We start from the raw sequence: 13719 nt of genomic DNA, 5'->3' as shown, positions 1-13719 counted from the left end.
AATTCTTTCCGCTGGACGAGAGCTATTTAAAGAGCTTGGGGGATAAGGGGTGGGGGAGAGAGACGGACTGGAAAGCTATGATCGAAAGAGACGTGATTCGTTTTAGCCAGGGAATAAGAGGGCATTATAAATTTGAATATTTTTCCTCTCATTTCTGAATGAGCAGAAGGTTCCTGGCCCCAAACTGTTATTTGTTGCAACAGTTAAAGGGGCAAGCAAGAAGTTTTTTTTCTGGAGTCCCCGATTAAGGTATGAGTAAATCCCTCCTTTCAGTAGGTGGGGGAGCCCCGCCTTCCACTTGTTCGCATTAAGGTACTTTCGTTTCTCCTGAGGCTTATGTGTATCTCGTCTTGAGCGCTTGTGAGTAAATTCTGATTATTATTTTTAAAAATAATATGGAATTAATGTGTGGACCATCCTGTGCCTGTCGCTTCTCCTCTGCAGGCATCCACCTGCTGTCTTCTCAGCCTTGCAGTGACCGAAGGTCTTCTAGATGGGAGAATAAGGGGAGACTTAGTAGACAGGAAAGTGTTTGCAATCAATCTTGCCCTGATGGAAGTGCCCAATACGCACACAAGTGCCCTGTAAATTTACAAAGATTCAATATTTGCAGTTCAGTGTTCAAAGGTGGGTGGATGGGTTGATTTTTGCTAAACTTTGACTTCCAATTAATAGAGCTCAAGAAAGAGGTAGCTTCCTCTTAAGGTCTGTACAAATCCTAATTGTGGGATTAATTTGGGCCATTGGGTCAGAATTTTAAAAATCTGGTGGGTTATTAGGTGTCGATAGCAATTGGGACTTTCCTGTATTGCTTTATTGCTTTCTGAGGTTGTCTGGATTTTGTTAGGAAACCCAGGCTGTTGCTCCAGTTGTGTTCTGAAAAGAAACTTCACCTCATCAGTGAAGCAAAGCTGGAATTCAGATCCTTGCTCTTGTGTCCTTCACAGTAGCTTGTTCTGTCCAAATCGGTATGACCTTCCTGGAAGATGGCAATCAACATGCCCATCCATGCCTGATGCCTTTAAATCCACCTGCCAGTAACAGGACAGGAGGATAATCACTGGACTTTCTTGGTTTTTTTCCTTGAAAACATTTTGCTTCTTNATGGACCAATCGTTTCCTTCACTTTTTTCTTGTTTTTTACATGTTGAAAGAAGCTTTTTTTGTTATTTTTGACTTTGGTCGCAAGCCTTAGTTCATTTTGAGCCTTGGCTTTCCTCACTTCATCTTTGCAGGCTCGGGCTATTTGTTGATATTCTGATTTAGTTATGTGCCCCTCTTTCCACTTTCTATACTTGTCCTTAAGGCTAAACTGACGTCATTGATTAGAGAAAAGACGGGACTGATTGGAAACCCCTTAGAGCAGGGGTGTCAAGCTCGCAACGTCACGTGACATGTCGCGATGTATCGCGACCTTTTTTGCCATTGCCAGCAATCGGGTGGGCGCGGTTTTGCTATGATGCATCCGGCCTGTGGACCGGCAGTTTGACACCCCCGCCTTAGAGATTTTTTACATGAAACAGAAAAAATGTACTTGTAAGTAGACTTTTTGATAATTCCAAAAATAATAGATAATAGAAAAGATGACTACATTGGTAATCATAGATAACTTTGCAATTATGTTTGTATTTGATGCGAAGGAAGTTGTTTTCTATTTTTGTCCATTTTTTCTGCAGCTTTGCCTTTATCTTTTTCTCTTTGTTTTCTTTATTCTGTGTTAGTACTTCTGATATTCAGTTGCTTTCTTCAATAAAATAACATGTCCTTTATATAAATTAAATATTGATAATTTTTATATAGCCACATTTTCAATCAATATATTATCTCCCTCTACTTTTTTCATTTTTTTTCTCTTTGAAGCTTATAAGATAACCATTTCCCTAGTTTATTCACATATTGAAAATGTTTGTGTTTTACATAATTCAATTTTATTCTGAGTTTTCTTATGGTTAATATGGATAACTGTTGCTATATAATCTTAATTTCTGACAGAGTTATGTTCCTTAGGGAATTCTTTAACTCATATTTTTATTTCATCCAAAATATTTTGGGTTTCCTCTTGACTCTTCTTAAATTCGGAATTATATTGTGTCAGGTAACTGGACCTGCCACGCTCACACCTGATTATCATCCCATTGACTGAAGGACCTGTCTAATTTCCCCTTGAAATGAACGGCTAGGACAGGGGTAGGCAACCCAAAACACTCAAAGAGCCACTTGGAACCGTTTCCCACCGAAAACAAAACACTGGGAGCCGCAAAACCCTTTTGATATCTAAAATGAAGATAACACTGCATATATCCTTTCCCCCCCCCCTCTCTCTTTCCTCTCTCTCCTTCTCCTTCTCTTTCCTCTCCCTCTCTCTTTCTCTCTCTTTCCTCTCTCTCTCACTCTTTCCTCTCTTTTTCTCTCTTTCCAATCCCCCCTCTCTTTCTCTCCCTCTTTCTCTCCCTCTCTTTCTCTCTCTTTCCTCTCCTTCCTCTCTTTCTCTTTCTTCTCCCCCTCTCTCTTTCTCTTTCCTCCTGCTTTCTCTTTCTCTCTTTCTCTCTCTCTCTTTCTCTTTCTTCTTTCTCTCTTTCCTCTCTTTCTTTCTCTCTTTCTATTTCATCTCTTTCTCTCTCTTTCCTCTCTTTTTCTTTCTTTCTTTCTCTCTCTTTCCTCTTTTTCTCTTTCCTCTCCCCCCCTCTCTCTCTTTCTCTTTCTCTCTTTTCTCTCTCACTCTTTCTTTCCTCTCTCTCTCTTTCCTCTGTCTCTCCTCTGTCTCTCTTTCTCTCTCTCTTTCCTCTCTCTTTTCTTTCTTTCTCTCTCTCTTTCCTCTCTCTTTCTCTCTCTCTCTTTCTCTTTCTCTCTTTCTCTCCTTTCCTCTCTTTCTCTCTCTCTTTCCTCTCTATCTTTCTTTCTCTCTTTCTCTCTCTTCCCCTCTCTCTCTTCTCTCTCTCTCTTTCCCCCCTCTCTCTTTCTCTTTCCTCTCTCTCTCTTTCCTCTCTCTCTTTCTCTCTCTTTCTCTTTCTCTCTCTTTCTATCTCTCTTTCTTTCTTCCTTCCTTTCTCTCTCGCTTTCTCTTTCTTTCTTTCTTTCTCTCTCTTATTCTCTCTCTCTTTGTTTCTTTCTTTTTCTCTCTTTTTCTCTCTCTCTTTCGCTTTCTTTCTTTCTTTCTTTCCTTCTTTCTCTTTCTTTCTTTCTCTCTCTTTCTTTTTGTCTTCTTTCTCTTTCTTTCTTTCTCTCTTTCTTTCTTTCTTTCTCTTTCCTTCTTTCTTTCTTTATTTCTCTCTTTCTGTTTCTATCCTTCTTTCTTTCTCTCTTTCTTTCCCTTTTTTCTTTCTTTCTTTCTCTTACTCTCTCTTTCTCTTTCTTTCTTTCTTTCTTTCTTTCTCTTTCTTTTTTCTTTCTCTGTCTCTCTTTTCTTTCTTATTCTTTTTCTCTCTCTCTTTCTCTCTCTAACTTTCTCTCTCTCTTTCTCTCTCTCTCTTTCTTTCTCTTTCATTCTTTCTTTCTTTCCTTCTATTTACCTGAATAGTAAATATATAGGTTAGTTTAAATTTTAACATTTGAAAAATTAATAAAATGTAAAACAGGATTTCTGGGATAGATAATGAGCTCTTCTAAACGTTTATTGATTAATGAAATTCATATGTAGCAATATAAATGAAAATTTGTTTTAGAAATGTATTAATGAGATTATAATATATCTTAAATAAATGGAGAGTTTCAGTTTAAGTTTAAATATGTGAGAAATTATAGATTTGCATAGAATAGACACTGAGCGGCTGAAGGTTTTGATTGATTAAGAGAATTTATATTTAGATATATTAATGAATGATTTTATTTGAATCAATTTGATTATAATATTATATATAGATAGAGAGGGAAATTTTAAGAAATATTGTGTGAACTGTATATTTATAATGCTATTGTTTTCTTTTTGTATTTGATCGCCATATCTCCACGTTGGTTCTTAAGCTTCTGTTGGTGCAAAATGGAAAACTAATAAAAATTGTTTTTTTAAAAAAGATGAAATCTGGAAATAGCGTAGCTCATGGAGGGGGAGGGGGCAGAAGCTGAAGCTGAAGCGAACATTGAAGCGACCTGCTCTCCACACCTCCATAGAGGTTCGTAGAACAGGCTAATACGAACTAGCACTAGGAGGATCAGGACCCTAGAGGGCGCTCCCGTGTAATATGCACATTGAAAGAGCGGACATCTAACAGAGCAGACATTTCTCTCACCAATGAAGACAAATTCTCTTAGACTGTAAATTATCTTATAAAGAGAAAATTCTCTTTATACAAGGGAGTGTCAACCAAAAAGCAAATGTTCAGTGCAAAATAAGTGCAAAAGGAAATATAATAGATTAACCCACGATAACTTTGCCAATACACGGAGGGGGCTTCTTTGGTATCTGCTGAGTGGCCAAACGATATGGTGGTCCAGATGTTTCAGCGGTGTCTGAGGTTCCCAGGGAGAGTTCCGCAAGGAGCGCAGTCGGAGGCCGGGATCGACTCCCTCCAGCGTCCCCTTCATGCCGTTGCGGCTTTGCCTGTTCAAATGCCTAAAAGAGCAAGCCGAAAGCTACAGAGAGCGCCGGTGGAAGGAAAAAAGGGGGAAAAAATTCTTTCCGCTGGACGAGAGCTATTTAAAGAGCTTGGGGGACAGGGGGTGGGGGAGAGAGACGGACTGGAAAGCTATGATCGAAAGAGACGTGATTCGTTTTAGCCAGGGAATAAGAGGGCATTATAAATTTGAATATTTTTCCTCTCATTTCTGAATGAGCAGAAGGTTCCTGGCCCCAAACTGTTATTTGTTGCAACAGTTAAAGGGGCAAGCAAGAAGTTTTTTTCTGGAGTCCCCGATTAAGGTATGAGTAAATCCCTCCTTTCAGTAGGTGGGGGAGCCCCGCCCTCCACTTGTTCGCATTAAGGTACTTTCGTTTCCCCTGAGGCTTATGTGTATCTCGTCTTGAGCGCTTGTGAGTAAATTCTGATTATTATTTTTAAAAATAATATGGAATTAATGTGTGGACCATCCTGTGCCTGTCGCTTCTCCTCTGCAGGCATCCACCTGCTGTCTTCTCAGCCTTGCAGTGACCGAAGGTCTTCTAGATGGGAGAATAAGGGGAGACTTAGTAGACAGGAAAGTGTTTGCAATTAATCTTGCCCTGATGGAAGTGCCCAATACGCACACAAGTGCCCTGTAAATTTACAAAGATTCAATATTTGTAGTTCAGTGTTCAAAGGTGGGTGGATGGGTTGATTTTTGCTAAACTTTGACTTCTAATTAATAGAGCTCAAGAAGGATGTAGCTTCCTCTTAAGGTCTGTACAAATCCTAATTGTGGGATTAATTCGGGCCATTGGGTCAGGGTTTTAAAAGTCCGGTGGGTTATTAGGTGTCGATAGCAGTTGGGACTTTCATGTATCACTTTACTGCTTTCTGAGGTTGTCTGGATTTTGTTAGGAAACCCAGGCTGATGCTCCAGTTGTGTTCTGAAAGTGTCCTTCACAGTAACTTGTTCTGTCCAAATTGGTATGACCTTCCTGGAAGATGGCAATCTTGGATAATTTTCCTCTCATCTCTGAATAAGCAGAAGTTCCTGGACCCAAACTGTTATTTGTTGCAATAGGTAAAGGGGCAACAAAGAAGGTTTTTTCTGGAGTTCTAGGTTAAGGTATGAGGAAATCCCTCCTTTTGGTAGGTGGGGGAGCCCCGCCCTCCGCCTTTTTCATTTCCCCTGGAGTTTGTATACTTCGTCTTGAGTGGTTGTCATGAGTAGATTCTGATAACATTTTTTAAAAAATAATATGAAATTAATGTGCGGACCATCCTGTGCCTGCCGCTTCTCCCCTGCAGTCATCCACCCGCGGTCTTCTCAGCCTCTCAGTCATCGCAGGTCTTCTGGGTGGGAGCATTTCAGGGGAGAATTAGCGGACAGTAAAGTGTTTGCAATCAATCTTGCCCTGATGGAAGTGCCTAATACGCACACAGGCGCCCTTCACTGTAAATCAGTGTAGCAAAGCTGGAATTCAGATCCTTGCTCTTGTGTCCTTCACAGTAGCTTGTTCTGTCCAAATCGGTATGACCTTCCTGGAAGATGGCAATCAACATGCCCATCCATGCCTGATGCCTTTAAATCCACCTGCCAGTAACAGGACAGGAGGATAATCACTGGACTTTCTTGGTTTTTTTCCTTGAAAACATTTTGCTTCTTNTATTATTATTATTATTATTATTATTATTATTATTATTATTATTATTATTATTATTATTATTATTATTATTATTATTAAGGTTTTAGAGCTATGTAGAGACCTGTGAATCGTATGTTGAAGTTCATTTGTGTTTCTGCAAAATATTCTGACTCAGATATGCATTCCTTTTCTTTGCTCCTTAACTGAGAAAATGGAGCTCAGCCAGATCTTTTTCTCCCTTCTCTCTGAGAAGCGCAATTGTTGGGCATTTCTCCAGAAGAACTTGGTCATAGATTGGCTGCAGCCCAAACCAGTTGAAGTCGCTTTGTGCTTATGACTATGGTTAACTTCCTCCTGCAGAGGTGTCTGTAGTGAGAGAAGTGAAAGACCCATTTCTGAAAGGCCTTCTTCCTGACAAGAGCAGCCTGCTGTAGGTCAAACTCTAGTTTATTATAATCTGGAGCAGTGGTTCTCAACCTGTGGGTCGGGACCCCATTTGGGGTCGATCGACCATTTCATGGGGGTCGCCAAGCAAGGCTGTCCGCCATTTTTTTTGTCCGCCATTTTTTTTGTCCGCCATTTTTCCCCCCCTTTTCCGGCGGGTGCCTTACCTCCCTTGGGCTGGGCCAGCTGGTGGTCGGCCTACTCTGTCTCTGCCACTTGCCAGCTACGCCTCGGCCGGCGCAGGGGGTGGAACCACGCATGCGCGGCGCTCCCGGGCAGCGAAAGTCCTCGACTTACGACCGGTTGGGTAGTCCTCAACTTACGACCGGTTTAGTCCTCGACTTACAACCGGTTTAGTCCTCGACCGGTTGGGGTCGCGGCATTAAAAAGGTTGAGAACCACTGATCTGGAGGAAATGTCTGGTACATAGTGAGAATCGTGTCTCAAACTGTCCCTTCTCCCCATTTGAATTTTTCACCATAGGAAACCAGGCCTTGGGTCAATATCTGTCCTGGAAGCTTAGAAAGCCCCAACCCCTTTCAAGGACCTTTCAAAGATGGATAGAAATGATGCTTTTCCAGGAGTGCTAACAAATTAGAATATTTGTCTTTCTCAGATTCAGAGAATGAATTTGTCTTATTTTGTGTGCTTTCCTTCCGTAGGCCGTCCAGATCATGATTGGGTTGGTCCACATTGGCTTTGGAGCGGTCTCGCTTTGTCTCATTCCTTCTTACTACCTTATCGTGTCTGGACTTGGAGGTTACCCCTTTTGGGGAGGGATATTTGTAAGTATGTGCAAATTTTTGTTGAGTCATGCCTCATGGTATTAATGGCTAATGGATATCTATAAAAGTCCTGTTTACACTGGAACCTCCCTGGTTTCTTATGGGTGACAGAGTTTTCTGATAATTTTTCCCTTTTATTTCCAGTGGAGTTCAATCATTTGTTTTTCTTTTTCTTTTCCCATAGTTCATTTCTTCTGGATCACTTTGTGTAGCAGCTGTGAACCGTCCAAATCGTTGTTTGGTGAGAAAGCTATATAGCATTTGAATTTATTTTATGCTGTTTCTTTATAAGCACTCGGGTCCTTTTATATTGTCTATTGTCTTCAGATACTGCTCAGTCTTAAATCAACATGATGAAAATGAGAGAAGCCTGAGAGAGTCAATGACCATAACATAGGTGCTTGTTCTACCAGAGTTTGCTAGTTGCCACTAGTAATGGTGCTAGTCCTGGGCAAAGAAGTGTGTTCTTGCATTTTCTAATCTTGAACCATACCTCCATCATCATCATCATCATCATCATCATCATCATCATCATCATCATCATCATCATCATCATTATTATTATTATTATTATTATTATTATTATTATTATTATTATTATTATTATTATTATTATTATTCCTCCTCCTCCTCCTCCTCCTCCTCCTCCTCCTCCTTCTCGATAGAGGGTCCAGTTTCCAAAGTATTCCTACATGATAGCAACATCAGGAAGAAACCTAGTGTATTAGGAGTAAAAATATGGAACTAGAGTGGGAATCATCCTGGAAATCAAAAGGGAAAAGAGAACTGATGGTAACCCTTTTACAAAGACCTTGCATTCTTCTCCCCTTTTTCTCTTTGATTTAAAGTGTGTTCATAGCAACATGGAGATGTCTTTGTCTTTTAAAGGAACAAAGTGTGTATTCAAAAGAAGAAAAACAACCATCTTGATGGTAAATTACTACATTCCTGAAAGGGGAGAACTGAAAAGAGCAATGTTTAAGTGTTCAGAATTATCATATCTGGCTCCTGGGTTTCTCCATTCCCATCTGATTAGTTGCCTCTCTGTAATGTTGTATAGCTAAAAGGATATTTAACATTAACATTTAATGCTTAGAGTATGTTGGGACTAATTGCTTTTATGTTTTGCCTTTAATAAGACCTATGCTGACATTGTAATTATAATTTCTCTCCTTCTGGTGTATTGCTGTTTCAGGTACAATCCAGTGTAGGAATGAACACCACAAGTGCTATAATGGCATTAATTGGTATCATCCTGTATCTCTGTGAGATTATCATGAACAATCGTCATTCTAGATATATTCATCAATATAACAGTGGAGGTTTAATCGTAAGTAAACCAATCTTGTCTTAAATTTTGTCTTCATGTGCAGACTCCAGAAGAAGATTATATATGCAGGGGAGATATCCCAGACTCTTTGACTTTTGTTTGAATTTTTTTCTTAAATAAATATCATTTCATTTGAATTTTTAATATATATATATATATATATATATATATAGTTGATTTCTTCTTTCTCTTCCAGTTTCTTTTCTTTTTTTTGGTGGGGAGGGGAATAGATTCTTTTTAAAAAATTGAAAATGTATTTTAGACATACCTTTTGACTATGTCTCTGCAGTGTGTTGGTTGTTTTACACTATGGCTTAAGTGCTGCAAAACAAAGAATAGTTTGAAAATTCTATATAGAACAGAATGTAGCTGTACATGTTGAAATGTATACCAGGTTTTCCCGCCACCCTCACATCCTCATCCCTTCTTTGCATTTGCCACCCAGTTTTAGAAAACTAAAATTTAAGTAAGTTCTGAAGTGTGGACAGTTTAGAACCATGCCAATACCTGGGATCACTATTTTGTAAAGTGCTTTCTTTTGTTTCCTTATTAGTGTTAAATCATAGTAGTATCACATCCAGGGTTTTTCTCTTTTCCAACCTGACAGATGACTGGAAAGAAGTTGGGTAAAGAAAATAGATCTAGCTGTATCCTTTTTTATGAGGGGAAGCAATATATCTTAGACTGGCTGAATCTAAATCACGTGGCTACCCTTAACCATACTCTGCTAATGCCAGTTTCCCCAATTTTCCCATGAGGTAACTTTTACCTTATCCTCAGCCCATGAGTAAGATTCCAAGCCTTGTGTCATCATTATCTGGTATAAAACTAGTATAAAACTAGTCTTTTCCTCTCCTCTTATTCTGACCCCATCCAACAACAGCTTCAAAGTGTATAAAATCTATTTCTCTTCACCCATTATCTTGGAGATAAAGTCAGGTGACCAAGACTGGATATGTTAGGACAATGCGGAGGCCTTTTGATTTTCCTCTTTGGACTACCCAGCCTCTGTCTTAACCATTTCTCTTTCTCCCTCTCCATCAGCACTTTGTTTCTTGAGGTTTCCTATCCATCCCCTCTCACCTCCATCATCCCAAAGGTGCTTTTTCAAAAGGCAACTGGACCTTCTTATTTTTCTGTGAAGATGTTTCGCTTCTCGTCCAAGAAGCTTCTTCAGCTCTAATTAGATGGTGGCCTCAACGACTCACTAAAAGAATGCAAATGACCAGCTGTCTGCAAGGAATATAAATCCTTCCATTTCCCACCATCTAGTCAGAGCAGAAAAAGCTTCTTGGATGTCTTCACAGAAAAACGTCTTCACAGAAAAACAAGAAAGTCCAGTTGCCTCTTGAAAAAGTACCTTTGGGACAACCATGACGTGGAAAACAGACCCTCTATATTTCCTATTGGGAAATGGAGGACAAGCAAATTACATCTATTTACTTTGACAGTGAGATAGGTAGTATCTATATTTGATAAATAAGCAAAATAAATCTGTTTACAGTACGGTTTAAGCTCTCCACCCCTCCCTGCCAGAAAAGGTGGCTTCAGCTAGTCTGTTTCAGATCTTCTGCCTTGCAAGATATATCTAATTGTGGCAGGAGCTGCCTTCCTCTTCTCAGAAGATTAATAGTGCTCGCTCGAACTATTAGTACCCAATATCATTTCATTTTCATCTTTAGTTTACCTTAAATTTAACTTGATAGATGCCCAAATTGAGGGTGGAAGGAAGACACAGCAGATAACCCATTTCTGTTTTAGTACCCTGAGTGATGGATATTTTCCTTACTGATTGATGCAATGTTGAAAATGGATAGCAGCTACTAGCCATTTATTTAGGACTGCATCCCCTCTGGGACTTTCCAAGCCAGCTTCTGATCAGCAAAGACGATGGGGGTGGGGAAGCTGGAGTCACTTAACAACCATATGATTCTCTTAACTGCAGCGATTTGCTTAACAACAGTGGCAAAAAAGATAAAATTACGCTTGACTCACTGAACAACTGCCTTGCTTAACAGTGGAAATTCTGGTCCCAATTGTGGTTGTAAGTCGAGGGTTACCTGTACACAGCCTCTGTTTTTCCCAGTACAATTGTTCCTCCCAGTGTTTCCCCAGGAAGAAGCTGGGAGTCCCTTTTAATGGTGCAGCACATAAAATAAAATACATACTACTATATTAATTTCTCAGCAGATAACAATTATCTTTCCACATGTCTACAGTTTACCGAACATAATATTGGTTATGGCCTCTCCAGTCTGTTGTTCTTGTTCAGCCTGCTGGAATTTTGCATCGCTGTTTCACTTGCACACTTTGGGTGCCAGGCAACTTGCTGTAGTGATGACCAGGTAAATATTTGATACTTCACTAATAGCTTTAGCAGCTGAAATGTGTTTGAATATTAGGAACTCAGGATGGTAGTTGGGCTTGATCGCCGAGCTTGGTGATTTGGCTGCAAATGTTTCGTCTCCATTCGGGGGGACATCTTCAGTGTACTTTGAATTGTGTTCATCTGTCAGAGCACAGGTCTTTTAAATACCTTTTTGTGTGATGTAAGTTTTGTGTGATGGTAAACCAAACTTACCAAAGAATCAACAATGTCTTCGGAGACATCGGATTTACAATAGAAACTGAGAACAACAAACTGCCATTCCTGGACATCCTTGTAACCAGAACCACCAATGGCCAACTTCTAACATCCGTGTACAGGAAGGCAACACACATACAGATCAAATCCTCAACTTCCACAGCAACCACCCCAAATGCCACAAACAAAGCTTCGACAGAACACTGTTCGGGAGAGCAGAATCCCATTGCAACACCACGGAAGCCAGATCAGCGGAACAAAAACACTTATACAAAGTCTTCGAGAGAAACAGATACCCACAAAACTTCATCTGGAGATCCCTACACACAAACAATACAAACACCCAAAGCAACACAACAGTTATAACAGGAACAACAATGACCAGATGAATCACAATTCCCTACACACAGAATGTTTCAGAGATGACAGCAAGACTACTACACCAACATGTCCTCACAGTAGCCCACAAACCAGCCTCAACCCTCAGACGGACCCTCTCAAAACCTAAGAAACAGCCAGAAACAAACCAAAGATCAGGCATCATATACCAAATCCAGTGCAGCAACTGTGAAAAGAACTATGTGGGCCAAACAGGGAGAAAACTATCTACCAGACTGCACGAGCACTCCCTGCCTATCAAAAGACACGACCCACTATCCCTTATGTCCGTCCACGAAGACTCAGAAGCACACAAGTTTGATCAAACTGGGACCATAGTTGTAACACAAGCAAAATCAAGGAGAGAAAGAGAATTTCTCGAAGCTTGATTCTCTACCAATAAGTCAATAAACAGACACATTGACATCGATCCAATCTACCAACCACTGAGAACCAAAGAACTACTTGAACCGCAATCCCGAAAGCAGCATTTAAAATGAACAAACAGGAACCTCACCACACAGCAAAAAGCACAGCCCCCCACAAGAAACTAGACCACATTTCAACAACAGCCATCCATCCAAACAATCCGAAACTAGACTCAAAACCAGACCATGGCTCAGAGGCAACCAAAGGAACAAACAACATTTGTATCACACAGAGGATACTTAAACACAAAGGACTATGGCCCAGCAACAACAACCAGCCAATCAAATAGCCCAAAACCAGACCATGACTCTGCAACATCAAGAAAAATAACACACAAGCCAATTTACATCACAGAAAAAGGTATTTAAAAGGCCAGTGCTCTGACAGAGGAGCACAATTTTAAGCGCACTGAAGATGTACCCCAAATGGAGACGAAACATTTGCAGCCAAATTGCCAAGCTTGGAGATCAAACCAACAGCCCAGCTTTAGCAGTTCTCATTGTTAAAGAAGTGAAAGAAGAAGATTGTCCATTTTTCTTCATTATATTTACACTCCATTAACCTGAACCTTTGCTTTTGCTCACCAATAGGTGAGATTGGCTGCTCAGGTTACCCAGTAAGCTGTATAACTAGGAGAGGCTTGAATTTTGATCCAACACCCTTTGGCTATTTGCTTCTGCATATGAATAATTAGATGACACCAGTGAATGGGATTCAAATATGTGAACAACCAGTTCTCTATGTGGATGCCGCTTCCGGAAATCCATTCTGGGCCTGGGCAACAAAAAATTAGTTACCGGTTCTGCCAATGTGGTGCGAACTGGCTGAACCCCACCACTGGATGACATGGATTTTTCCTAGCTTCTCTTTTGCTAGAGAGGGAATGTCATGAATAAAACACAATTGTGTTGTCTCTTTATAATTCAGTGATGCAGAGGTTCATCTCTTCATTTAAGAGGGCTCAGTTCTAAATGCATATATTTACTTCAGTAGTGTGATTCCATTAATTTAAAGTATCTGTCACTTGATCACATTTTCTCACAATGCTACCATTTTTTTAAAAAAATAGGTTTCATTTTTTAAAAAATAACATTATTTTTAAATCTCAGACAAACAGTCGCTTAAATGCCCAGTCCCTAAATCATTTGCATGTTAATTTATAGTTTTAAAGAATTCTCTATCAGGACTTTGAGCTATCAAGGAGACTCCCAGCATCACAGTTAACAACACACAACTGGAGAATCTATTCCTCCTACCCAGAGTAACAGGTGCCTCCCTGAGTATGTTCTGTATTGACTATTCTTTTCTGTTACAGCCAACCATGCATTTTGTGCCTTACCAAGTCATCGGAGATGGAGCAGTCACAACTGAAACAACTCCTCCTCCTCCACCACCAACTTACGATAATGTGGTTACCAAATCTCAATAAAACAAGAACTCCAGGAAGGAAATGTGAGAAGTGTTGCCACAAAGGTTTCAAGAGAAGCAATGGATCTCATATTACTATATTTTGTCCTTCATCTTCCTCGTTTATTTTTCAATTACAGCCTTTAAAACCAAATTAAATGGTGGCAAATTTTAAAAT

General features: G+C 39.9%; 1 protein-coding gene across 2 annotated transcripts; it reads left to right on the top strand.

Annotated features, from left to right (window-relative positions):
• Nucleotides 1–6591: 6591 nt before the first annotated feature.
• LOC107292674 (membrane-spanning 4-domains subfamily A member 8) lies at nt 6592–13719 on the top strand. 2 transcript variants are annotated; one of them, XM_015821786.1, is made up of 6 exons: nt 6592–6614; nt 7291–7413; nt 7598–7654; nt 8609–8743; nt 10963–11088; nt 13450–13719. In XM_015821786.1, the coding sequence occupies exons 2-6, from the start codon at nt 7303–7305 to the stop codon at nt 13561–13563; spliced, it is 543 nt and encodes a 180-aa protein (XP_015677272.1). In that variant the 5' UTR covers nt 6592–6614; nt 7291–7302; the 3' UTR covers nt 13564–13719. The 2 variants fall into 2 exon arrangements, with proteins under 2 accessions (XP_015677272.1, XP_015677273.1); XM_015821787.1 differs by lacking the exons at nt 10963–11088; nt 13450–13719 and adding an exon at nt 9351–9775.

Source organism: Protobothrops mucrosquamatus, unplaced genomic scaffold (genome assembly GCF_001527695.2).
Source record: "Protobothrops mucrosquamatus isolate PMUCROS unplaced genomic scaffold, P.Mucros_1.0 scaffold1399, whole genome shotgun sequence".
Classification (NCBI taxonomy): Eukaryota; Metazoa; Chordata; class Lepidosauria; order Squamata; family Viperidae; genus Protobothrops; species Protobothrops mucrosquamatus.
This window is presented reverse-complemented; position numbering and strand designations above follow the sequence as displayed.